This window comes from Arthroderma uncinatum (assembly GCF_011692745.1).
Source record: "Arthroderma uncinatum strain CBS 119779 chromosome Unknown scaffold3, whole genome shotgun sequence".
Taxonomy (NCBI): Eukaryota; Fungi; Ascomycota; class Eurotiomycetes; order Onygenales; family Arthrodermataceae; genus Arthroderma; species Arthroderma uncinatum.
This window is the reverse complement of record NW_022983865.1, coordinates 39,546-64,797: the sequence shown is the minus strand read 5'-3', so window position 1 is coordinate 64,797 and position 25,252 is coordinate 39,546. Positions and strand designations below refer to the sequence as shown.

Below are 25,252 nucleotides of genomic sequence, written 5' to 3'. Positions count from 1 at the left end.
CATTCTCCTCTTCTCTCTCGCGTTATACAGCATAGCAGAGGCCAGACAGAGACAGTGGACGGGAGACCAGGAGAAGACGGCTTGTGAACGCTCCCCCGCAAGCTCTGCCGACCGCGGGCTCCTCCTTCCTAGCCCTACATAGGAGCTGGCGTCTTCCCCGGATTTCAGATTTCGCTTCTCTGCTTTCTTCACCAGCTCGCTCACCTACTGGAGACATACTGCTCCCTCACTACTGGAGACAAGCTGATGCTGTCCGCCCGTTCTGTCATTCCTCGGCCTGTGGATCGCTCCTCTAGTTCCTAGTTCTTTGTTCTTTATTTGGTGCTTTTTTCTACCTATTTCCTATTCTCCATGGCTTCACCGGCCATGACCGTTCAAGGGACTCCACTCCCTCCAGCGCCTCGTCCTGAGGATGTCTTCTCTGCGGCCCAGTGGGAGACTCTCCTGGCCATTGCAGATACTGTCATCCCGTCCATTACCTGTGCAGACCCTGCAAAGCGCTCGTCACTCAGCCATGTCATTGCCCGGTCAGAGTTTGACGCCCTTGCGTCCTCTCTCAGACCGGAAACCGTCGAGGACGAGTCTGGCGCCAGGGATGCTGCTGTCCGGTACCTGGAAGAGAGCGCTTCGTCAGTCCCAGGGTTCAAGGAGAGCCTGTGCCGCACCTTGGGCCACCATGTGCACCAGGAAGGCCGCAGGGGCATTGGACTGATCCTGAGCGGCCTCAACAACAGCACCATCTCTCTCATGCTCACCGGCTCAAGGATGCCCTTCCAGCGCCACCCTTATAATGTGCGCAGGCAGATCTTTGCTTCATGGGAGACTTCATACCTTCCGCCCCTGCGTGCTGCCCACCGTGCTCTGATGGCCCTCAGCAAGAAGTCATGGGTTGGCATAAGCCCGTCCTTGCCCATCGTCCTCGGGTTCCCCAACGTCCCGGTCCATGGTAGGACCAGCGAGAATTTTCCGTACTCTTTCCTGCAATTCCCTGCCGGAGACCAGCCTGAAATCATCGAGACTGATGTGGTCATCGTGGGAAGCGGCTGTGGCGCCGGTGTGGCGGCAAAGAACCTCGCAGAGGCTGGTCATAGGGTCATCGTGGTAGAAAAGTCGTATTTCTTCCCCAACAACCGCTTCCCCATGACCGGAAGCGAGGGTGCCGTGCACATGTTCAGCAATGGTGGCGCCGAGTTGTCGGATGACGGTTCAATTGGCGTCGTCTCGGGCTCGACCTGGGGCGGAGGTGGCACTATCAACTGGTCAGCAGCACTACAGACCCAGTCGATGGTCCGCGAGGAGTGGGCTAACTCGGGCCTGCCGTTCTTCACCTCATCTGCTTTCCAGACCTCCTTGGACCGTGTCTGCGACTACATGGGAGTGTCTTCCGATTTCATTGAGCAAAACCGCAGCAACAGCATGCTGATCGAGGGCGCACGCAAGCTTGGTTACACTGCTAAACCTGTGCCGCAGAATACCGGCCACCAGAAACATCACTGCGGGTATTGCACACTAGGCTGTGCTGCTGGTATCAAACAGGGGCCCGCCGTTACTTTCCTAGCGGATGCTTCTAGGGCTGGCGCAACATTTATCGAAGGGTTCAAGGCTGACAAAGTCCTGTTTGACAAAAAGTTGGTCAGGGGGAATAAGGTCGCAGTCGGAGTCCGAGGAACATGGACCTCACGAGACGAATCTGGGGAAACTCATGGCGAGCCGGTCGTGAAGAGGAAGCTTGTAATAAAAGCGAAAAAGGTCATTGTGTCTTGCGGAACGTTGGAGAGCCCTTTGTTGCTCCTTCGCAGCGGTATTAGCAACAATAATATTGGCCGCCATCTTCACCTCCATCCAGGTACGATTAGATTCTTCTTCTTCTTCCTCTTTTCCCCCTTGGTCTAGTTCCAATATTCTAACTTCCTCATAGTTATCGTCATGTCCTCAATGTTTGACGAGGAGACCCGTCCATGGGAAGGGGGTATATTAACCTCCCTTGTCAGCGACTTTGAAAACCTCGATGGCCGCGGCCATGGATCAAAGATTGAGGTTATTGTTATGCTCCCGAGCTTCTTCCTTCCCTTAATGCCATGGAGAGACGGCCTTGATTTCAAGTTCTTCGCCGCCAACATGCGACGGATGGCCGGATTCATTAGTTTGACCCGCGATAGAGACACAGGGAGGGTATATCCCGACCCTAACGACGGAAGGTGTAGGATCGAATATACCCCTTCAGCCTTCGACCGGAAACATATATTAGAAGGCATCATTGGTGCTGCAAAGATCGCTTACGTATCTGGTGCAAAAGAGATCCGAACTTCGTCCCGAGCCATTCCTACCTTTGTCCGTCCGGAACCCTCCTCCGCAGATGAAGGAGTCAACAATGTGGCTTTCCAGGATTGGATTAAAAAAGTCCGTGCTGGCACTCCCCTCCCAACCGAGCAGTCAATGTTCGCAAGCGCCCATCAAATGGGCACCTGTCGCATGGGCACATCGCCACGGAACAGCGTTGTAGACGCAACAGGCATGGTGTGGGGAACTTCCGGCCTTTACGTTGCCGATGCTTCAGTATTCCCAAGTGCTAGCGGCGTCAACCCAATGGTAACGAACATGGCAATCACAGACCTGACAAGCAGAAAACTAGCCGAGCTGATGCAACGGGTTCCAGCGGATGGGCGCTCGCGACTATAATCCCTAGAGAACTGCACTACCGTTGGCTCTTCCTATGTATACTTCACCGCGTTTCCTACATCACAACTCCCTTCTCTATTCTATGCACTTTCCACCTTGAAGGCTGGACCCTAGGAACTCATCTTAATGCATTTTCACGTTGACTCCCATTAATTAATGGGGCATTCTACGAGCGACATCCGCATTTCAAGTAAATCCCTTCATATCCTTGGCTAACGATCAAGTGTTCAGATGGCCACATTAGTTTAACTTGACTCTCCATCCTAAAGTGATATATCTTAGCTGGCCCTGCTAGATATAACATTCGTATTCATGCTATGCTATTCACGGCAACATTCTTATATGGGCAGCTTCAAGGCAAAAATCCTTCGTTATAATTCCCCAGATGGCTTTTTCCAGTGATCCCTGGCCCGTAAAGGATCATCACCCTGAAACGCGGTGGCACGCTTTGTATGGTAAATCCCACGCGAGTGTACCGTTTGGAATAGATCTATCGTCTGAAACTACCCATTCCGGACAATTTTACCATCCACCGATATAATAGCTAGCGGCGCATACTCGAAGCTCGTCTGAAGAACTAGGCTTATAATTCAAAAGGGATGTTTCATTAACTATCTCTGAGAATTGTAAATTCTTGAATATACATGTAGCAAACAAGCTGGGTGATGCCAGAACAATATAGATCTATTTGTGCAGATGCAAAGGGAAGGGGAAAATATGCCAAAATTGACGGAGGTAGCAAACACATTGCATGAATGAAATCTGTAAGTATTACTAGAAAGCTCAAGAAGAAGTTATCATATCCACTTTCTCCAACCATTTTTACCGTTTTAGCACCCTGCAGTTTCGCTTGTCTTTTAGACCTTTCAGCATTCCCAGACAATGGTAACGAAGAAAGCGATCTTATAAGGTAAGTCACGTCGAAGAAAGAATCAGCATAATCGACCGAAGCCATCTTGAATTTCCAGAGCAAAATCTTTGTCGCAAGAGAGAATCTAAGACGCCTAGCCACAGGAAAAGGATGCAGGTAAAGGTTGAGGATCTGGGCCGAGCGGACGTGAAGATACTGACTCGGATACTCTACCTGGATATAAACAATTTCCAAGAACGAGAAACCGCTGTTAAACTAATCGCTGAACTGCCTTCATACCTTCGCCGATCGAGGATTCTGTCACTGGTGATAGATAAACTAGGCATCTTGCCAGAGCCCTCCAGTTCGGCGTGCTTCACCCACAAGTCGCTTAATAGGGAAATAATCCACGCAATTTGTGGATTTATACGGACAGAGGTAGGCGATGGCCTCAACTGGCTGGCGACGAACCAAACAAAGCTCTCGCCGGAGCAGAGGCGCATGGTGCATGACCTGCGAACGGTAAACGGTCTGTGGATGACAAGACAGTCAGTGGAGAGGGAATACCTCATCCGACCATCGTTCACATGGTTCTATCAGGGCGATGGATGCGAGGCGTGCATGATCGGTCGATTTGCGAGAGACCGAGCGGTCTTGACAGATATGCGAACAGTTCTCCTGAGCCGAATAGGTCGACGGAAAGCGAGGGCGTTGCCCCCGCTAGTGCGGTGGGTAGAAGAGTTCATGAGCTGCCATGGACCGTCTAGTTTGGAGATGTTCCTGTTTAGTGGTGAAGATGCGTTGAAGTTAAAAGCGTTGAGGAGGGATATCAAGTCGATATCATCCCAGGGGTATAGCCCAGACGCCAACCCTGGAAGGTTGAAGAGAGCGGAGAGTAACGTTACTCCTCGGCCGAGCAGATGGGTATCAATCAATACACGCCAGGGGACCCGAAGACCAAGATCGTTCATAGCAGACCGGCAGCGGGAGAGTGATTCTCAAGCACCACACAACGAGAACGACGCCGAGAATGAAATCATCGATTGTTATATAAATGACACCCTGGAGGATCCAGATCCAGTGCGAGCCACAGAAAGTAAACGAAAGCCAGAGCTGGAGTCGAGAAGAAGATGTATAAGTAGTATGACTAAAGGGCATCTAACGGGGAGTGAAATGCTTCAGAGAAGCCAGTCCCTGAGGACATATATAAACACTTACTCTGATCCAAGACACAATTCCCAAATCAACCCTGATAGTCCCCTTGGAGTACCCGACTCAAGGACAGCAGATAGCAACGACGCCTTGCTAACGCAGAGAAGAAAGCCCGCTAAGCATGCAAGAACGAATTACGAAAAAAGAAGCAATGCGAAATTCGATCAATACTTCGATCTTCAAACTCCTCTGGCGACATGCAATGGCAGCGGCATGACACGCTCGCACACCACCAAAACAAGCAAAGAGTATGCAACGGAGTACCGAACACTGCTGGGCGAAAGGAGTCGGGTTGTCTGCTACTCCCCTTCGAACTACAGCCGGGTGACGCTGGATGAAGCGCCTATTGATAAGGGCGATGTCGAGGGCGAGGGCCAGCGGCAGGGACTGGAAGACAAAATGCGGCCGATTTCCGAGGCGACGACTCATTGGAGCATGATGGATCAAGCCGACATTCTGAGTCCGCCTATTCGGCCAATCCCTCCATTAAGAATCCGCAAGGAAAAGCGAAAAATCGGAGTCCAAATATAGGCACCCTGGCGTTTCTCTAGAGGCATTCCTAAGATACATATTAGTCGGGAAAAGTCATAGGGGCGCCTCTATAAATCATGCCTAGGAGGTAGGCTTATGGAGTATACATGGGGGTATGTCTAGGGAACAGATCGAGGGTCATTTAGCTAATGGGAAAACATGTTAGGGGGTGTCTTTTACCTAGAGGAATCTTCTGAATCAGGCAAATCAGGTTTATAATCAAGAAATCAGGGCGCCTGAAGAAACGGTAAGGCGTCTATAACCGGACCCAAGTGGAAAAAGAGATAATGCCCCAAGGAGGAAATACAATTCAACTAATCAGCGGGGAGTTAACGGTGAGGTTTCTCGGGACAGTCTTCTGTAGCGATCAACGCGGCTCAAATGTTCAAGTTCAAAGTTCAGGGATTGCCCTGGGATAGAAATGTACATATTAAATGTTTGGGTAGGTAGGCATGTTCGAGTGAAGGGGTAAAGATACAAGGGAAAGGGAATATGGATGAATTAAAAAAAAGTGAGACAGAAAGACGAAAAACAAAGAGAGCGGAGACCAAGGGAACGTCCCAATCAACTATTCATCACCGTATCGTTCATACAAAGGAAAATAATGATAATGATAATAAGAATAATAATAATAATGTTGAAAAGAGAAGGACACACAACCAAGAGAAGAAGCGAGCGGCATGCTCATGGCATATTTGCCAGGCAGCATCGATATGAAAAGGGGTTAAAAAAAAGAAGCCCAGGCTAAGGATTAGAAAAGTATAAGAGTCACAAAAAGGGGTCTAGTCAACGTTGACTAGCCCAGTCTGGGCTGGCAAGAATGGAATAACCAGAGGTAGCATTAATGAAGCATTATAAAGGGATATAAGGGTTAGAATTTATTTATGTTGGATGCTGCCGCTCAAGCGGTGGGTGAGGCCCTTGAGAGAATCTGCCTGCGGAGAGAAGGAATTGGTGGTCTTGCGGACACTTCGCTTGAGAAGAGAACGGGTGCGCGCATCGTCGTCGTCCCTAGAAGCCACGACGGCGGCTCCTTGCTGTAGTGGCTGTTGTTGTGAATCTTCTTCCTGGGAATTTATAGCCATATCTTCATCGACCATCCTCTGGGCAGCTGTACGAGAGCGTGCGTATCTCTGTGTAACGTCACCTTTCCAGCGGGTATTGAGCAAGGCGTCCCAGAATGTGAAGAATGGCTGACTGAAGTTTGACTTGATACCCCAACTCTGGTGATGAATATCATGATATGCGGCATTATTTGCAGTAATATGTTGCAGCGGATCCCAGGGAAAGGCGTAGCCGCAGTGGTCGTCAACCGTTTTGAGAGTGGAACAAGTGAAGAACCACATTCCTTGCCGGGTAGTCATACCACAGGTAAGGAACGCAAGACCGGTACCCGCCGTGTCAAGCAAAAAGCCCTCGAACGGGTGATTGTAAAGGGCACCAAAGGCGTATGGCACGTAAAGCCTATGGTGCCTGGAGTGGAATGTTGCTAGGGTTTTGGTTAACGGGTTGCTTCACAGACACAGTTCAGGGAGGGAACAAACTTACTATACAGCCATTTATTCATGTGCATTGCGCGGTGAAGAAAGTACTGCCAGGTGTCGACGAAGGTGATGGCATATAGGAATTGGAGCATAGGGATGAGGTAGTAGTAGATGGCATAGCCGACAGCCAACTCCCAGGCGGCGAAGGCTGGAGCCGACATCGTTTCTCCCGACGGCAGAGTTACTATCTGGGTCAGGAACGGGTAGTGGCCGCCAGATACCACGCCAGCGAGGATCGGGTAAGCTGATAATCTGCCTGCTAGCCCAACAGGGTCGATTCCCAGCAGGGTCATCATCTGCGGGATGGCGCGCTGGGCAATGCGGATGCGGGAGGCCCAAACGGCGACGTCGTATTCCTCCTTCCCGTCAAACTCTGGCTGGTCGAAAATGATGAGAATGACGCCAAATAAGGTCTGAATGATTTGCTGTAGGATGACATCTCGCACGACTTCCCAGCGTGTGACGTGGTTCTTCTTTAAGATCTCGGCGGGGGTGTGAAGTCGGTACTGCGAGAAGTAGTCATTGATGTCGATCCAGTGGAAGACCATGGACAGGGCCCAGTAGGCGACAATGGGCAGGATGAGGATGGTGGCATTATCTGGGATGGGCGAGATGAGCGGTTGGCGGGGGGTCAGGGTGTAGGACGGGAGCGGCGGAAGCTCAGGGAATGACGAATTAAACATGATGGCGGACCACAGAGCAAGCACGGAGGCAGAACAGAGCTGTTGATCCGCCCCCAGATACTTGATCGATCTATCAGACGGTGGTAGATGGAACGTAGGGTCGCAGGCCCATGAGGGATGCACCGCACCGCACTGTACCGCAACGCAAGAGCAACGCGCCTAGAGTTGGCGTTTCCGGAGCAAGGGGCCGACACGGACAGGGACAGACAGTCAGAATGCAGCGTAGTGGCAGCCGGTGGATGGCAAAGTAGAGTGAGCGAGTGACGGTGGTGTTGAAGCAGAACGGGGTCGTAGGCTAAGTATAGGGCCGGCCGGGATCGGGCAGCCAGGCAACGAGGCGACGGTGGTTAGGAGCAGCGTATCGAGTAGCCAGCGGTATCAGACGAGAAGAGGAGACGGAGACGAGAAGACGGAGAAGGGCAAAAGCAAAGGTCGAAGTCGAAAGATGAAGTCGAAGTTGAGAGCGCGCAAGTCGAGCGGAAGGAAGCAAAGGAGGTTTACTTTTAAGGTTTCCGCGTTCCTTTTTTTCTTGAAGCTTAGGTAAGACACTTAGTAAGACATGACAAATATACACACCTTACCTAAGCATCATGACTAAGCGGGAGCGCGACTTCCGGTTCAGGGGTAACATCTATACACATAACATAACACATATATAACAAATATATAACAGATATATAATAGTATATAACAGTATATGACCAAAGAGCAGTATCTTACTCTGTCTCTTCTATGTCTCCCTCAACTTGCTCTGGCTTTTACCAATTGTGGGCGCCAGTAGGGTGGATTGTCACTCCACAGCCGCTGGATATGAGAATGGACCGGAGACGGAAATGAGCCTACCTGTTCATTATATATATATATAGGGGATATAATATATGGTTATACCTTGCAAATATTAAGTACTTGGACTTTTTGCTAGCTTGCTGACCTGATGATATACCCCTGGAAGCAACACAGGTCCCATAACGACCAGTTACTGGGACCGACCGGGCGTCTAGATCATTACTCGCTTGATCGCCTTTCTCTATCTATTAGTGAATCTAGTCTTAACCTTTCTCAAGAGCGGTTACTGAAACGCGGTTGCCGGCACTCGGCAAGACTTTCTTTGACCGCGTGGTTGCACCTTTTCTGCCTATCGCGAATTGTACAATGGACAAGGGCGTGCTATCTGCATATACTGACGTGACTTTACCCGTCTGCTGGGAACAATGAATTGGAGATATCCTGGGATATTGCCGGCTCAGGTACTCCGTATCTATAAATGACTGGTTCTCCCCTCCATTGCGGTTGTGGTCTTCAAAATCAAAATATACTCAAAGCCAAAAGAACTGTTCTACATACGACTTGCCCTTCAGAATGCAGATCTTGATCATTCTTCTTTTTCCATTAATGACGCTCGCAACCCCCGCTGGCCCCAGTCCTGCTCCCCGAGGCCTTACAAGCGAGGGTGCCTGCTGTAGGAGCGATAACCCTATATGGGGAGGGGTAGGTGATCTGGATAGACATTTGTGTTTTGCGAGCTGTCAAGTGAAACTGACAGTTGCTCCCATAGATATGTGAGGATGGTACGGCGGGGACACCCTGCTGTGGATATGGAAGTAAGTAATAGTACAGCACGGCTAGAGTTTGACAACTGGTTAACTCAAACCCGGTTCTAGGGTGCAATGGGTTCTGCTGTGCTTGCCAGGGTGGGTGCCGCTATTGAATATAAAGGTACGTTTATGTCTACTACCGCTATCTATCAGGTATACTACTTCTGAGCTAAACACCTAGATGGAAATATAGTCAAACAGAGTGCGAGCTTGCAGAGGAGGTGATTTAAAATAATCTAGGGCTTAGTTAATAGGCTAATCAATATGTCAGTCTTTACTCCAACACTCATAACGAACCCCTATAATTAACATTCAAGTAGCTTAGTCTCTCTATTTAATTGTCTCCGGCAATGTTGTTGATAAGAAATATGTAGGTTAGACCCAATATACCACACAATACAAGGGAGGAGATGGTTAGGATACTCCGTACAGAGAAGGTTTCAATTCATTAGTTTATAAATATGGGCAATAATCGAACGTGGTGATATAGTAGACCACAAGCCCAGTTCATTTAAAGGCGTCCAACCATTCATTGCGTTGACACATTTCCAATTCCATACAAGGGCAAGAACGAGAACAAAAGAGAGAAAGAGAAAAACAAATCACTGGTAATGACCTTATTAGACGTAAATTGCAGCCAGAGAGGCGCTGCAAGTGGGTTATGATGAGTAGATAGGGACATGAAAGGGGTATTTTGATCTAATGGAACATTCGTCCATCAGGTTATCGGATTATATAAATGGAATGAGTAAAGCCAAGCCGGAAATACATGTCAAAACCTTACCCCATGCCGATGGGGAAAGTGACCCTGCACTTCCAGGGAACTCAACTGGGCCTGTTGACGACGAGGATGGTGCACCAGTCCCTGAGCCAGGAATGGAAGCTCCAGTGGTGGTGTGTGTTCCACCAGGGCCCATGCTAGTAGGGAACGGGGCTTGTGAGGGGTCCCCTCCTCTACTGGTGGTGGAACTGCCATCCCCTGATGTTGTCCGGCCGGTCGTCGACTGTGGGTCACTCTCGGTGTTCGAGGGAGAGTCAGTTGATGTCGACTCACTTGGACCTGTTGTTGGTGATCCTGTCGATTCCGTGCCAGTTGACTCAGTTGTCGACGGTTCTCTGGATGTCGTCTCCATTGTTGATGTTCCGCTTGACTCCATGGTTGATGTTCTACTTGACTCCATGGTTGACGTTTCAGTTGGCTCCATGGTTGACGTTGGAGTTGAAGATTCGCTTGTATCGCTGGTCTGGGTTGTCCTAGTAGATGAGTCTGTGGAAGTCGTGGGTGTGGGTGACTCCGTGGATCGAGTAGATTCGGTGGATGATGTCTCAGTTGAGGTGGCGGAAGTCATCCCAGGTTCTGGTACAGTGGTTGGTTCGGGGTCTGTAGGGAATTGCTCGCAGAAATGTAGCCATTGCTCGAAGGAGGGAAGAATAGCCTCGTCAAATGACAACATTTTACTGTCGGACTGTCGTTTATCAACACATTCTTTGCATTGGTTGACGTAGCGATTGAACAAAGATCCCCGTTTGCATAGTGCAGGCGATTTGCCAAGTGACTCTCCCTCCTCTGAGCAGTTGTTACATTCGTCATAGCACTCTGGAGGAACAATCTTATCGTCACGCCTCGAGATATCAGGCAGGGAGCGACGGATGTAACCATCGTACGTGGTGGTGTTTTCAAACTCAAAAATGTCGAATCCAAGACCGAATTTTCTGGGGTCTAGGTAGAAATATCCAGGAGAAACAATCCATTTTTGAGCTTTACCAGGGGTCCAGTGCTGTGGCGGATGCCGCGGGGGGCTAGGTATACACTCATCAGGACTACAAGTGTAGTTTGCACTTGGAAGACCAACTTCAAAGTTGCACTCTCCGTCTTCGGGGGTACGCTTCGGTCTGCATAGCTGCCCGGGAGGACAACCCCACACGTAGTTCGATGGAAGCGGCGCCGGTGGGGTGTATGTTGGGTTCGCAGTCCTGGTTGGGCAAAGAGATATGGAGAAAGTAGTCTTAGTCCGAGTGACAGTATCGGTTGCAGTTACAGTATCAGTTGCAGTTACAGTTCCAGTCCTAGTAACCGTTGTAACCTTTCCGGGCTCCGTCAAAGTTTGAGTGATGGTAGAGGCTGGAATTGTAGTAGTAACCACTGTTGTGCTGGCAGGGATTGTCACTGTGCTTCCGGACTGGGTAACGGTGCTGGCGGGTAGTGTGCTTGTAATCGTTACGGTGCTTCCAGGAAGAGTGGTAACCCTCGTCACAGTTGATGCTGGCAGGGTGATGACATGGGTTTCTGGCGGCAGAGTAACCGGAGGTGCAGTTACAGTTCCAGTCTTAGTAACTGTAGTGACTTGTCCAGGTTCTGTCAAGGTTTGGGTGATGGTAGAAGCTGGAATTGTAGTGGTAACCACAGTTGTGCTGCCAGGGATTGTGATTGTGCCTCCGGATTGGGTAACCGTGCTGGCAGGTAGTGTGCTCGTAATTGTCATGGTACTTGCAGGGAGGGTAGTAACTTTCGTCACGGTTGATGCTGGCAGGGTGATGACATGTGTTTCTGGTGGTAGGGTAACCGGGGGCGCAGTTACGGTAGGCCCTGTCAGTGTGACTGGAGGCGCAGTTACGGTATGCCCAGGCAGTGTAACTGGAACGGTGACGGTTGAGCCAGGAAGGGTAGTAAACATTGTCGATACATAGGTGGACGTAATGGTAGTAGGAACCATGACAGTGATAACCGACGTCACCGTCCCAAAGATGCTCGTGGTGATGTACGTGGGGACTGCCGTCGTGAAAGTAGTTGTCAGCGTCGTTGTGCTTAAAATTGTAGTGGGTTGAAGCACTGTTGTTGAGATGGTCGTTGAATCATGGATCGTAGTTTCATTATAAATGGTTGTGGAATCATGGATAGTAGTTTCATTATAAACAGTCGTGGAATCGTGGATAGTGGTCGGAATCGAGACGGTCTCAGTGATGTAGTCCGTGATAACCTTTGTGACATTCGCAGTCTGGGTTTCGGTTTTGGTCTGGGTGACCGTCACCGTCTTTTTCCAGCCGCCACCCTCACAACAGCAGCAGCAGGTCGCCTCAGGGGTATGCTTATAGCCATATTCGCTACCAGTGCCGCGGCCAACAAGGTTGCTCATCATTTCACGGCGTTTATAAACGCCTCCTTGGTCAGGGCAAACTCCATTTTGGCACAGCGCGCAGCCCTTCGCCTTGCAATACACCTATTTCCTCGTCAGTTAGGGTCTTTCGTTCCCAGAAATGTGGAAACTGCTTTCAATCGTTTTGAAGACAAGCCACCGTATGTAGCCAAGCCGGAGAGATGTTCTTACCTCACAAATGAAAGGGGGAAAGTCGGGACCCGATGGAGCAGATGGCTTATTTGGACAGCCTGGATGTTCACATCCATCGGGCTGGGATGAAGTCCAAATAGTCGTTGTTCGAGGTGGGCAGCTCTGAATTGTCCTCGTTGACGTGATGGTGGTGGTACTGGTGTATGAATTTGTATACCTTGGAGGGTATGCCCCATAGCCCTCGGGTCCCGTTGGGCTACGGTAGGACTCGGTGGCCTCAGCTGCTTGGAGTATCGCCGTCGCTGCCCACAAGAGCGTAGATGTAGTCAACCTCATTGTGACGGGTGTTCAACAGCAGAGCGACACCGCGGGCGCGAGCAGGTTGAAGGATGGCCAGGCAGCTAAGCAATTGAAGCTTTGGAGGTCGCTATTGAGCCGGTGTAACTGAAGGGGAGCAAAAGGAAAAGAAAAGGAAACGGAAACGCATGCGACAGGAGGAGAAGATAAGAGGGCCGGAAGAATGAGCTCGACAGAGAACTCGGGACCGCAGGGGAGGCCTTGTCAAGTAAAATATGTACAGCGGATATCAACAGAGAGAGGAAAAAGAAAAGGGCACAGTAAACGAATGCCTGCGTCTGAGAGGCCAAGGTGTGCTCCATATCCGCATCTCAGGACCACAGTAATGGGAATCCGTAAAAGCATGAGGGGTATTAGATTTATGGATACACTATCAGCATGAAGGATCTAAGGCTACCATGCTGCAGTTGCTAGCTGCTTCGCCGCTGCCATTTTGCTCGGGCTTTTGCAACGAAGGATCTTAGGTTTTCCAATCAGAGCTGAAAGAAACGGCTGAATGCAACGTCACTCCCGCTTCTGGGCTGCATGCTCGAAGGTCGAACAGTCATATTTTTTTTCAGGGCAACTGAAAAAAAGAAAAAGAAAAACAACGACTGGCGTAAGAAAGAAACCGACAAGGCTCTTGCAGCGAGAGAACTATCCCGCAACAGGCCTTCCTCGAAAGTTGGACCTGGGTTTTTTCCTTCTTCTGGACTGCGGATGCAGGATGCAGATATCCTAGTCTCAAAATGGTTAACACACGACAAAGAGAGACCAGGGCCTGCGGACGGGGGAGATAGAACGAGTTAACAGCATGCAGAGCTGATCGTGGCTTTTGGACGCCATGCTTGCTTTAGAGGTCGTTACTGTATTATGGCTGGCGATGTATATTTAATAATAGCAACGCTAGTCCATGGGGGACACGGCATGGAAAGGCGGAAGGCGCCCGACCAGGCCCTAGTCCCTCCAATCAAGAGCCGTCAGCGTCATTCGTCCAGCTATTAAGACGAAATACATGCTCCGTACGGAGGATGCTGCGCACGCGAAATAGATTAAATGTGCGGTTAGGTTATCGTTAACTCTGGCATCTGATGTTGGACCTTAGGCGACAACACGGTTTCGTCTTGGTATGTACTCCGTAACTACTCCGTAAGCTCAAGCGCATCCACGTTTATCGGAAAGCTGGCCATCCATGATGCTGGTCTCCCGAGCATTGCCTCCAACCCCTGCCATTGCTGTCCCCAGCCTCCACTGGTTAGCATGCAAAGACGGAGCCGAGAGCGAACAACTTAAGCATTGGCTCTAGCGAGAGACGATCAGCGTTGGGCTTGTGGACTAGCAGAGGATACGGAGGCTCCGCCTTTGCTTTGTTTTCTCGTTGGCATGTTGGCGTGTTGGCATGCTGCTTCTCATACGGTGGCGGATGGATGGCCTGGCCGTCAAGACTAACAGGACAAGGTGCGAGGCCAGTCTTTGTTATGTGCTCCGTGGTTCTAGCAGGGTGTTAAAGCAGGTACAGCAAGCCTATCCTGTGAGACATACTCCGTACGCCAGACGGCGCCACTTCTTCTGTACTATGCACCCCCATTGATATAGCAGCAGGGAAGCCATGCTTGGTGGGAGAACAGGGCACAAAGAGCGCCAGAAAACCCTCGTCGGGAAGCAGGGCATGCAGAGAACCGCGAGAAACGTCTTTGGGGCAAGTCTAAGACAGGGATTGACGAATATCGATGTGTAAGATGCAACGAAGAAGCAAAGAGAGACACAGGGATGAAGTCGAGGATGTTCGCTGGCTCTGGTCATGTGCCGGCCATGAGGCTCTGCTCGTTCTTCCTCGTCAACCTACAACTTACATACCACATACTTCGTACATACAGATACACACAGAGATACATTGTACGGAGATACGGAGTACGAATATTGCTCGAGCGAGAGAAGAGGATCGCCGAGGTCTCTGATCCTCCCATCCCGCTGCCCATTGCGGCTGTGGCTTTCGCTGACTGGAGCCAACGCTGTCCGTCCAGTACTCCAACCTCGGGTTGACGGTGATAGCTCGACGAGACGGTGCTTGGAAGACCCGTGGGATGCTGCGGATACGCCGGGCTAGTCAGATGGAGCACCCTTGACGCAGGCGAGCTCTCGATCCGCGGCCATCAGACCAGAGTTGCCATGGAGATGACTGCTGCTTTGGTCTTCAGCATCCACCCCCCAGCAGACAGCCCAGCAGCTCTTGCATGCGTGCCTGCGCTGATCTCCTTGTCCGAACCTGATTACGGAGGACTATTCAATATGGCCAGGCTGGTATCTTGCATGGCTTCCCCGATGCACGCCGAGTTGGATAGCTGAATTCCAAATGGAGTCGTATCCTAGTCCGCGATCTTAAAGCCCGGCCCAAAGCGCACAGTGAGAGAGATCCTTGCTGGTGGAGTCGATGGTGCAAGCGATTTTTTCGAACTTCTTTCTTTTTCAACCTTCACAATCTTACTTTACCTGGCGGGTAAGCAGTAGGACCAAAGCACGGTTCTCTCAGGTCTCCAGCAAAACGATAAGCCGCCTCAGCACAGATCGATAATATACGAGCCGTGTATACGGAGAATCGTGTCGTCGGATTGAGGCCAACGTATCTCACCTCGTCGAAGTGCATTCGTCCCCAATTTCTTCCGGGCGTCCCCGAGAACCAGAACGAATGCATGACCTTACCCCGCTTGCTTCCTTGACTCGGCAAAACCCTTGCTTCATCCCAGATCCGGTGTTGTCAATGGTACTATATATCGTCCCTGTCAAGGAAGGGAGTAGATGGTTAGGCCAGGGAATTATTGAGCTGCGGATCATGTCCCTACTGCATGTTCGGGGACTGGAGGGCCTAGTGGCCATAGCTTGACCAATTGCCCCAGTATCGGACCAAGACTGTTACATTTCTAAGATACAGAGACTATGGAAAGAGTCTCCATACAATAGCAAGCATTCAGATTAATATTCCAGATATACTCTATATTTCAGACCTAAGCTTCTAGCCAGACCAACTCAAAGATTACATACATGATAAGGTCGCCTCTCAACAAGGATAGCAAGTTCTAGAAACCAGCATCTCTTTTAGGAGTTAACTCCCGTCGCATTATTAGTTCCGCTCAGCACGCCGGAACCTCTATCCGCGTGGTATACACAGTGGCATACGTGGTATACGCAGCGTCGTTGGAAGGCGTGAAGAGTCCTGAAGACTTGGCTCGCCTTACCCGTCTGCAGCGCTCAGGTCTGCGTATACAGACTTCTCTACGGAGTACATGCATAGAACAATCGCTAGCGGTGCCGCCTCGGATATTTTCTCAGAATGGAATATCTAAGCTCTCTCCACATCGAGAAGACCGAGAGAACCATGTCTGGAATACCCCGAGTAAACACCATCCTTGCTAAGTAAGTATGTGCCTTGCGACCAGGTTTTCGTCCTTTTCACCTTCTCCATTCTGACCTGCACCAGAGGACATGGCGTAATACGACGTCGCTATTCGATGTTACATTTCTCCTCCGGCCACGAGTGTGCACTCTTTTTTTCTCGCTAGAAGAATGTGTCCTCAGAGGTGAAGTCGCTTGGTAGCCCTGTCGAGAGAGACGACCACCGCGCAGAGTCCTCCATCGCGGCTCTCTTGCGCGGAGAGCAAAATGAGAAATATCGAGCTGGGCCGGTACTCTGTATACATGTCATAATGAACATTGGTCGAGCATAGCTTTCGGCCGCCACGAACGCATCCGGACAGGATCGCAGCCAACACAACAAGCTACACAAAGGAAAATAGGCGACGGGGATAGATTACCATCTGTGCAAGGTCAAGTACGGAATTGCTCACCCGCACTACCGTTAAAATACACGGTGGAGATGGTGCGCTAAGGAGGTGGTGATGGTGGCTGCGGCGCCGCCGGGGATCCCCTGCTAGTCGATGTCAGACACGCAGATAGCACATCCTGCGCCAACCAAGGTGCCATGGGTTGGACGGAACAAACGAGCGAGCGACATGGACAAAGGAGGACGCAGACTGTCTCTTGTACTGACGTCGTACTCCGTGGGCCAGGATGAAATTAGACTGGCAGGCGAGGAATAACGCAGCAGACAACGCAACAGATAACGGCTTGGTAAGGAGCCTTTTGTCTGCGCAGCGAAAAGCTTCCACGTCCTGTTCTTTACAGAGGAAAAAAGGAGCTAGCCCGAGGAGGAGAACGGTACCGGACTCCAGGGATCGATGACAGCGGTCCCTGCGATGCTCATCGGGATCCCCTTTTCAGGGTGAAATCTCAGCGCAGGTTCAGAGAGATGGGCGACTGCAGGTCATTACCATATAAAATAGGTAAGGGTTCATGAGGGCGTCCTCTATGCTTCTGGGGACCTCTGTATCTCCTGCCTGCATCCTGCAGTCGGGGTTGGATGCACGTACGGAGTATCTATACGTACATATAGATACAGCCTATCACCGCCAGCGCACCGCCCTGGCCCCTTGTGGCTTTTTGCGGCTTTTTGCTTTCTTCTTATTAATACTACCCAAGCTGAGATTATATGCCCATTTGCTACTTCCGTCCCGCCAAATCGCTTGGGTCTCCCTTCACTGCCCTGGTCCACTGCTCTTTAGCAGCATAGCTAGCTGCTGAATCTTTTCCTTTCTTTCTTTCTATTGCATTTCCCCCCTTTCACTTCCCCACGATTTCAATCTGTGAGGGTGAATTAAGGTTCTTTTCGCAGCGAAATAGCAGGTTCTTTGGCACTCTGATATCAGCCTTATCGACCTGCGCCAGGCTCAAACCTACCGCTGCTACATCTCAGTGACGGGTCGCATCATTTGAAGCACTCTAGCCCTGCCACACTCGTTGATACGCTCTAGTTCCAGGTATCTCCTTTGGCCTTCGAGGCGGGCTTGTCGTCGCTCTTTCAGCGCATCGCTACCGTCAACACATCCATCTTGTCGTGCATCGTTGAAGAAGCGCGGGCACTACAGGAGCTGGTTTAACTAGATTAGCCATGGGAGAGAGGCTTTCTTAGGCCGTACAGCTTTTTATTTCGCATCTCTCATCGCTGCTTAAGCGCTTGGCTTCAGGTTACGACCCTGTCGTCGCTCTCCTGCTATCGCTTTTCTATTCTACGCAGGGAGACCTACAAAAATGAAAACTCTCGCGGCCATCGCAGGCCTAGGACTGGGCTTCCTCACGGTGGTCAATTCCCAAGGGTCCAAAGACCAAAATGATGTATCCGTCTGTAACTGGTATCGATTTCGAGGTATGTTCTGCTACTTTATTCTTCTTTTATCGGGCTACTGCCTCGTTAAATATCCCATCGTTACCATCTACATTATTATCCTTCCCTATTAGAGATGCTAACATCACTCACCACTAGCTGGTGTTATCCGTGATACTGTCTATTTAGACGGAGGACGGCTGCTGTGGAAGTTGTAGGTGTTTGCGATATCGCCTGATAAAATAGATATACCAATTTTTCTAACACTTATGTAGCGGATTCACGGACGGTAGATCTTTTCTTCAGCCAGCCGGTATAGTTAAACTCCCAATCTTACCCCTACCACTCGCGGTACAAGGCTTCGTTTGCAATAGGCTAATACCAAATATAGGCAAAGAGTTCACCGACATGTACACTCTTTCGTTCAACTCATCTTTCGACCAGGGAACGAATTTCACCAAGTTGTTGGGCAAGATACCGAAACTTGCTGGGGGCTCCGCTACCAGCATTACTCCTAAATATGTCGACGGAACAATGTTTTATAACGACTACGTGCTGCTTACTTATGGGTACGTAGTAACCAGTGTTTCTATGATAAGCTCGTCTTTAACACGAAGGATTCTTATAGGGGCATTACCGTAAGATCAGATGGGTATACACCTCCTTCAAATGTCTCACTCTATGGATATAACGTCTATCAATACGGGCCACAAAAACCAGCTTTTGCACCAGGTCCCATCCTGCCAACCATACGGGAAAATGTAACTCGATATGTCACAGACGGAGCTGGTGTTTCCGTACCTAGCGACAACAAGGGTTACTACTTTAGCGGAAGACAGAGGAGTGGTGGCGGACTGATAGATAACATTGATATACCCAATGAGACCGCTAACTCTCTCGTCTCTGTTGATTTGTCCACGTTTGGCGAGCAAAAATTCAACAAGGAAGACCTCGAAAATGTACCTGGAAGATCTAACGCGGAACTTGCCTGGCTTCCTGTTTCTGACGGCGTCCTTGTTGCAATCGGTGGCGTTACCAACCCTGAAGATTTGACCCTCGACGGGCTGTCAGATTCCGAAAAGGAGGAAAATGTAAGCCTATCTATTCCTCTAGCAGATTCCAAATCTCTCTCGATTAATCGCTAACTTCGTAATCAGGCTAAGAAAGATCCGACTTACATGAGGACGGTTAGCCTGTATGACGTTGGGCTAGGAAAATGGTATGATTACGAGATCCTCTTCGAGAACGCTAGACAGTAATTGCCATATAACTGTTGAATCAATTACTAATTCTGGGCAGGTATTCCCAAAACACTACAGGTAGCGACGACGACATGCCTCCCGCCACAAGCTCGTTTTGCTCAGTGGTAGCTGAAGCTCAAGACCGGAGCTCGTTTAACATCTACATATATGGGGGATATAACGGGAGTGAAGCTGGTGTCAGGCCCTCCGATGATGTATATGTCCTTTCCATCCCTTCGTTTACTTGGACGAAAGTATACAAAGGAGAAACCAACATGGGTCGCCGTGCCCATAAGTGCGTCAAACCATACCCAGACCAGATGTTTGTGATCGGCGGCGAATATACCGCCCCTTCGGCCTGCCTACAAGGGCCCCTGGTTCGGGTCTTTAGCCTGAACGCCCTTAAATTCAAGGAAAAATATGATCCGACCGAGTGGAATGAATACTTGGTTCCGGATGTGATAACCAAAAAAATTGGTGGAACGTAAGCAGATCCCCGCTTGCCCCTATTTCCAATTTCCAGTTTTCTATTTCCTAGGATCTATGCTAACTATCACTTGATGACAGTGGTAAAGGAGGGGCTACCAAAACGAGCCCAGACCACTGGGACGCCGATGAGCTCAAGGGAATTTTTGCCAAAAAATACACCAAAAAAATCGAAAAGTGGTATCCGTTCCAGCCGGCCAAGGCAACTACTTCTCCATCTCAAACATCATCACCTGGAGAGGATAGAGGCAGCAGTGGTCTACCTAGATGGGTCGGCGCTGTCCTTGGTGTCGTCCTAGGCCTAATATTCATAACGGCATTGGCGGTGGTGTGGCTTATCCTGCGGAGACGAAGAGAAAGACGATATGCGCCTAGCGTTGGAGGCACAAGTGAAGTAGCGAGGAAACGTATCCTGGGCTGGATGTATGGGATGGGCCAACCGACACACAAGCCTGACATGACAACCACTTCGACTGAGATTGGAATTAACGACAAGCATGCGTCCGCCGGGATATATTCGGATTCAGGGATGGACTCAGTGGTGTCCCCCCACCCACCACCCACCACCGTAACCGTATACTCTGATATAAATGCCCCTGAGGCTGGCAGCTCTCCAATTCATGAGATGCACGGTAAGCCTCTATGTTCACACCTGTGCAAACGGTTGATTAGATGCGTTCAACTAACATCTCCGTTATAGCTGGCACTGTCATGAGTCCATCAGAGTTACCTACTCCGTTTAACGACACCCCAGTGACCGCTCGACACCCCAGCGAAACCCCATCATTCATCAGCCCTATTTCTCCTGCCATCTCGCCGTCCCCGGAAAGCCAGCGAGAATTACATCACCCAATCCGGCCTACTCACGGCCGTCACGGTTCATCATTCTCTAGTGCTGGCATACCGGCGTCCCTTGATAACGCTATAGTGTCTGACAATATGGAGCCACGACCAAGGGATCGCCGAGTGTCCGGATTCACAGAAGAATTCTCTGACACTCATTCTCCTAGCCGAAATGATGTAGAGCTAGGGCATAAAATATAGTTGAGATGAACCTATGCATTTCCCAGGATTTTTTCTACTACCTCCGCGGCCTGTCACCTCCTCTCAATCCCCACCACAGCCTCACCTTTATTACCTGAAATCATGTTCCTCTCCTAATTTTTCCGTTCTATTTTGTATTGTTGTACTTTTGCACAAAGCAACCACTATCCCCCCTCGCGCATTCACACCTGGCCTAGGGATAGTGGGTATCGGTGATGGACTTGGCTTGACCCAGATATTTCTTTGAGTCTTTGTAATGGGGGTTTATTAATCTGCATATATCGGCACTAACGAAGAAACGAATAAATAAGAAACATTTCCAATAGCCCTCTGTGTCGTGCAAGCTGCGCATCGAGTGTTACCAACCTGTCTATCATGCTCCCTTTCACCCTCGTTAACTCCGCCTCAGGTAAGACATCTCCCAACCTCTGTATACACGCGGTTAAGATGGCCGACCACTCCTATCTCCGGACACCCGGACCATGGCACCTTTCCAGTGGCAAGCTGTACTCCCGCTCACTCCCTACCAGAGTGAAAAGGATAGGGAATGAAATGACGTCAGGGGTCAGCTATCATCTATATATTCAAGACTGGCTGGTTGCCGGAGTTAGGCAATCTCTAGCAAACCATAGCCCCTGTTGTTCAACATTGAAAAGGCCAACTGTGATCACTGCGCCTAGAGGTACAGACGGTTTCTCGGGCTCAAATAGGAGACAGATCTCGTCAAAACGACTATCCTGGATGGACACTACTCGTAGCTACGAGATATATATGGCCGCATTACTAGGCAAGCCAGTCGGGAAGATCGGCTATGGGCTGATGGGTTAGTACACATCAACCCAACAGCCGCTATTGAAGATGAGCGATGGAGGACTGACTATGAGACAAATGCAACATTTACTAGGGTTCACATGGACTCCCAGCCCAACCAGCTACGAAGATGCGTTCAAGGTAATGAAGACCGCGCTCAAACAGGGAGCTAACTTCTGGAACGGCGGAGAGCATTATGGTCCCCCCGATGCAAACTCCCTGCAGCTCCTGAAGGCGTACTTCACCAAATATCCCGAGGACGCAGAGAAGGTCGTGCTAAGCATCAAGGGAGGGATGGGGAAAGATCATGCATTCGACGGAACAGAAAAGGGGGTACGCCCCAGCGTCGAGAACTGCGTGCGGCTGCTCGGCGGTAGCAAGAAGATTGATATCTTCGAATGTGCCCGGGTAGATAAGAATACGCCCATCGAAGAGACCATGGCCGCTCTTCTAAAGATGCGCAACGAAGGCCTGATCGGGGGTATTGGCCTGTCTGAAGTCCGGGCAGAGACGATCCGGCGCGCTGCGAAAGTCGCCCCTATTGCCGCCGTGGAAATCGAGCTCAGCCTCTGGAGCACTGATCCGACCAGAAATGGAATCCTTGATGCATGCAGAGAACTGAAGATCCCCGTAGTCGCATACTCGCCGCTTGGCCGTGGATTTTTGACTGGCAAGTTCCAGTCGCCGGACGATATCCCGGAGGGAGACAGAAGGAGAACGTTCCCTCGGTTCCAAGAAGGAATGTTTGATGCCAACATGAAGCTCGTCAGAGCGCTAGAAGGCATCGCGAACAAGAAGGGCGTCACCCTGCCGCAAATTGCAATCTCATGGGTGTTGGCGTTAGAAAAGCAGTTCGATGTCACCATCATTCCTATCCCGGGGTCTACCAAGCGGGACAGGGTGCTTGAGAACACGACGGTTGTGTCCCTGGCCGATGCAGAATTGGCAGAAGTTGATGTCATCCTTTCCCAAAACCCGGTAGAGGGCGAACGGTATGCAGAGAATGTTATGCGTCTCAGCGATGGATAGGCGTGTTTTTCGCTTAAACGAATTTCACTCTCTCTTTATTGTTCTATTTGTTGCTTTAGGAACATAAGACATATCAAGTCCCTACCTGTGGGAACGGCGTGACTGTTGGAGGGTATGGTCAGAATGTACTTAGAAACGCAAGATAATGAGCCGGTCTACAGGTCTTGAGAACGTGAAACGTACTGACCAGTCATCTGAATCGAATATAAACGGTCGGTGTTCTCTGGGTTGCATATTATCAAGTGCATGTAGTATATATTAAATAGTACTATGTCCCTGCGGTAATGCCAAAGATCAATATAAAGCCAAGCAGCAGTCTAAACACGAGACATCTAACGGTACATTTGGCGCAGGCGAGAAATTCCCAACGCAGATTTTTGTTCATTTTTTTCACCAAGAAAAAAGAAACGCCCACCAAGGTTTCTGTCTCCCGCTTCCAAACCTATCGTTTCTCGGCCCTAGTCGAAGCTCAGGAGAGACCCTATGCATGAGAGAGTCCCCAGGAGGAGTGTTGTTATATATATTCAAGTCAGGGTTGGCCTTGGGGCTGAAGGTGGTAGTTATGTCGGTCTCTGATTGATGGAGTTGACCAGCAGTCCTACAAGCACCCCCATCGGTACAATGTTGGTCTCGAGAGCATCGTTCTATGATCTTCCCTGCAGCATATACACAGCCACCATAAGCGTATCGAATCAGGGAGTCACTGGTGAGACTGCCGATGATGAAAACATCTTTGGCTACCTCCAAGTCAGCCATGGCAGAGGCCACTAGGGTATCCTTTGCGATAGATGCATCCTGGGAGTGATCAAACTGTGGACCGAGAATCTCTCGCTGAAGATGTTTGTCCAGATACGCCAATGAGCCCTTCCGGCCAACAGCATAGGATAGACCGGAAACATGGCGTTTAAAGGTCGAACCATCGCTTCGCTGGAATGTGACTACACCTTCGGCGCCATTGAGTGCTACATCCACGACGAGAGTGTTGGGCAAGGGTTCGTATATGTCGTCCCACTCCCGACTCTTCAGGAAAGGCGAGAGAGCAGCCTGGCTTCGTCTGTTTGCCCTAGATGTAGTAAATTTTGGCAGGGTGCTTCGTTTCATAAGCTTGTAAACTCCGGCGTACTCTGGGTACGCTTGCTGGTGGCAGCTTCGGAGCGGGGAAGGGCTTGTTTCTGGCTCCCATTTGAAGATGTGGATGATCTTTTGGTCCCTTGCGGCCGAGATGATAATATCAGCAGCGGAGAATCCGGAGCCTATGACGAGCAAGGGTGCCTTATCCTTTGCAGGCACACTTGGTTGACTCGGAATGGAGAGTAATGGCTGCAACAGCGGTCTTGCTGGCTTTACTTCAGTGAATATTCCGGATGCTAGGATGAGATGTTTGCACCGAATATTGTGAGATGCAATGTAGAAGCCGTCCTGGGTTCGCGACACGCCGGACACAGCTTGTCCATTCCGCGTAGAGTCTTCAATCCCAACAGCCCTCGGGTACGCGGCCAGGTACTCGGCCATCCCACGTCTGGAAGGTCGGGTATAAGCGGGCAAGGGGGAGCCATGGGTAGCGTAGTGATGATCGTAGTAGCTGTACCCTGGCAACGAGAGCATTCCGGCATAGCTGAGGGACTGGATATCCCAGGTGGTCCCCGGAGGACACTCCGTCCACTGCCCGCCAGGTTGAGCTGTTTCACCGAGAGCCAGATGGCGGACAGCGCGCTGAGGGTCGTGGCGCCAGGTGATGCAGGTGCTTGAATCACGGTCGTCCGTCTCTCCGAATGGCCGCACGAGCGAGTCGACCAGGGAGTTGATAGGGAGGGATTGCGTCGAGTAAGGAAAACGCGAAGCCTCAAAGTGGCTGGTCAGCCGGCCAACGTCGAGCTGAAGGAGCTCCGTTGCATCCTTGAGCTTCGCATGGAGGATTGGATCCGGGTGAGGCGAGTCGACGTTGTAGCAGGGAATGTTGCCATGTAGGATGAACGAAAGAATCAGAGCAGACGGCCCGTTGCCTGATGAGGTAAATCAGCTCTTGATCCTGATATTGCCGTATTGTCTTGTATACTCACCGACGATAACTGCGTCAATGAATGACGAGTCGGGCGTTTGTCCTTGCATCGGCCTAGATTCACGCTGTCAAGAGATATAGAGAGATGCTGCGGTAGCAGGACTGTGGTACATGGTCCTGCGGCAATCGAGCCACCCACATTGTCTCCTCTTGATATCCTAGTCTGTAGCCGGCGAGTCTGGAGAACAGCCGAAGATATTATCAGAGATGAAGAGAATATTTTAATAGGGCCGAGAAGATATTTGACGGAGCTGAAGAGGATATTTTAGTAGGGCCGAGAGGATATTTGACGGAGTGTGATATTGATATCTCAACGCACCACGCCGTCCGAAGAAGAAGACGCCCGCCAGGATGAACTTCACAGCGAGCTGGAGGATCCTGCATCGTCCTCTGCCTCTTGATTATAAATAGAGCAAACCGCCTGCTCCCGGTCCCATCGCAGGAAAAGCCTGTCGACCATGGAGGGGCGAACCCGAGTGCTGACAAATTGGCCGACTGACTTTCTTTCGTCCGGTTCTGTTGGTTTTGATCCTCCTGTAGTTCGTGTAGCTCGGAATCTCGCCGAGTAATCCATAGCAGGGAGCAGGGAGCTATAGCAGGCTATAGCAGGATAGCTGGATGGGACGGTGAGATGTAGGAGGTGAGAGGAAG

General features: G+C 50.4%; 6 protein-coding genes across 6 annotated transcripts; 3 read left to right on the top strand and 3 right to left on the bottom strand.

Moving 5' to 3' along the window:
- Positions 1–351: 351 nt before the first annotated feature.
- GIQ15_03814 (long chain fatty acid oxidase) lies at positions 352–2,679 on the top strand (the record flags this gene model as incomplete). The annotated part of the gene is made up of 2 exons (XM_033551231.1): positions 352–1,846; positions 1,919–2,679. 2 exons carry the CDS (start codon positions 352–354, stop codon positions 2,677–2,679), a joined length of 2,256 nt encoding a protein of 751 aa, XP_033404961.1.
- A 1,021-nt stretch (positions 2,680–3,700) lies between these two features.
- GIQ15_03813 (uncharacterized protein) lies at positions 3,701–5,272 on the top strand (the record flags this gene model as incomplete). Its single annotated transcript, XM_033551230.1, has 1 exon — positions 3,701–5,272. The coding sequence occupies one exon, from the start codon at positions 3,701–3,703 to the stop codon at positions 5,270–5,272; it is 1,572 nt and encodes a 523-aa protein (XP_033404960.1).
- An 878-nt stretch (positions 5,273–6,150) lies between these two features.
- On the bottom strand, positions 6,151–7,499 carry GIQ15_03812 (sphingolipid C4-hydroxylase SUR2; the record flags this gene model as incomplete). Its single annotated transcript, XM_033551229.1, has 2 exons — positions 6,151–6,761; positions 6,821–7,499. 2 exons carry the CDS (start codon positions 7,497–7,499, stop codon positions 6,151–6,153), a joined length of 1,290 nt encoding a protein of 429 aa, XP_033404959.1.
- A 2,326-nt stretch (positions 7,500–9,825) lies between these two features.
- Positions 9,826–12,231, bottom strand: GIQ15_03811 (glycoprotein X; the record flags this gene model as incomplete). The annotated part of the gene is made up of 1 exon (XM_033551228.1): positions 9,826–12,231. One exon carries the CDS (start codon positions 12,229–12,231, stop codon positions 9,826–9,828), a length of 2,406 nt encoding a protein of 801 aa, XP_033404958.1.
- Positions 12,232–21,561: 9,330 nt separating this feature from the next.
- GIQ15_03810 (pyridoxal reductase) lies at positions 21,562–22,542 on the top strand (the record flags this gene model as incomplete). The annotated part of the gene is made up of 1 exon (XM_033551227.1): positions 21,562–22,542. One exon carries the CDS (start codon positions 21,562–21,564, stop codon positions 22,540–22,542), a length of 981 nt encoding a protein of 326 aa, XP_033404957.1.
- Positions 22,543–23,066: 524 nt separating this feature from the next.
- GIQ15_03809 (uncharacterized protein) lies at positions 23,067–24,651 on the bottom strand (the record flags this gene model as incomplete). Its single annotated transcript, XM_033551226.1, has 3 exons — positions 23,067–23,089; positions 23,145–24,545; positions 24,603–24,651. 3 exons carry the CDS (start codon positions 24,649–24,651, stop codon positions 23,067–23,069), a joined length of 1,473 nt encoding a protein of 490 aa, XP_033404956.1.
- Positions 24,652–25,252: the final 601 nt, after the last annotated feature.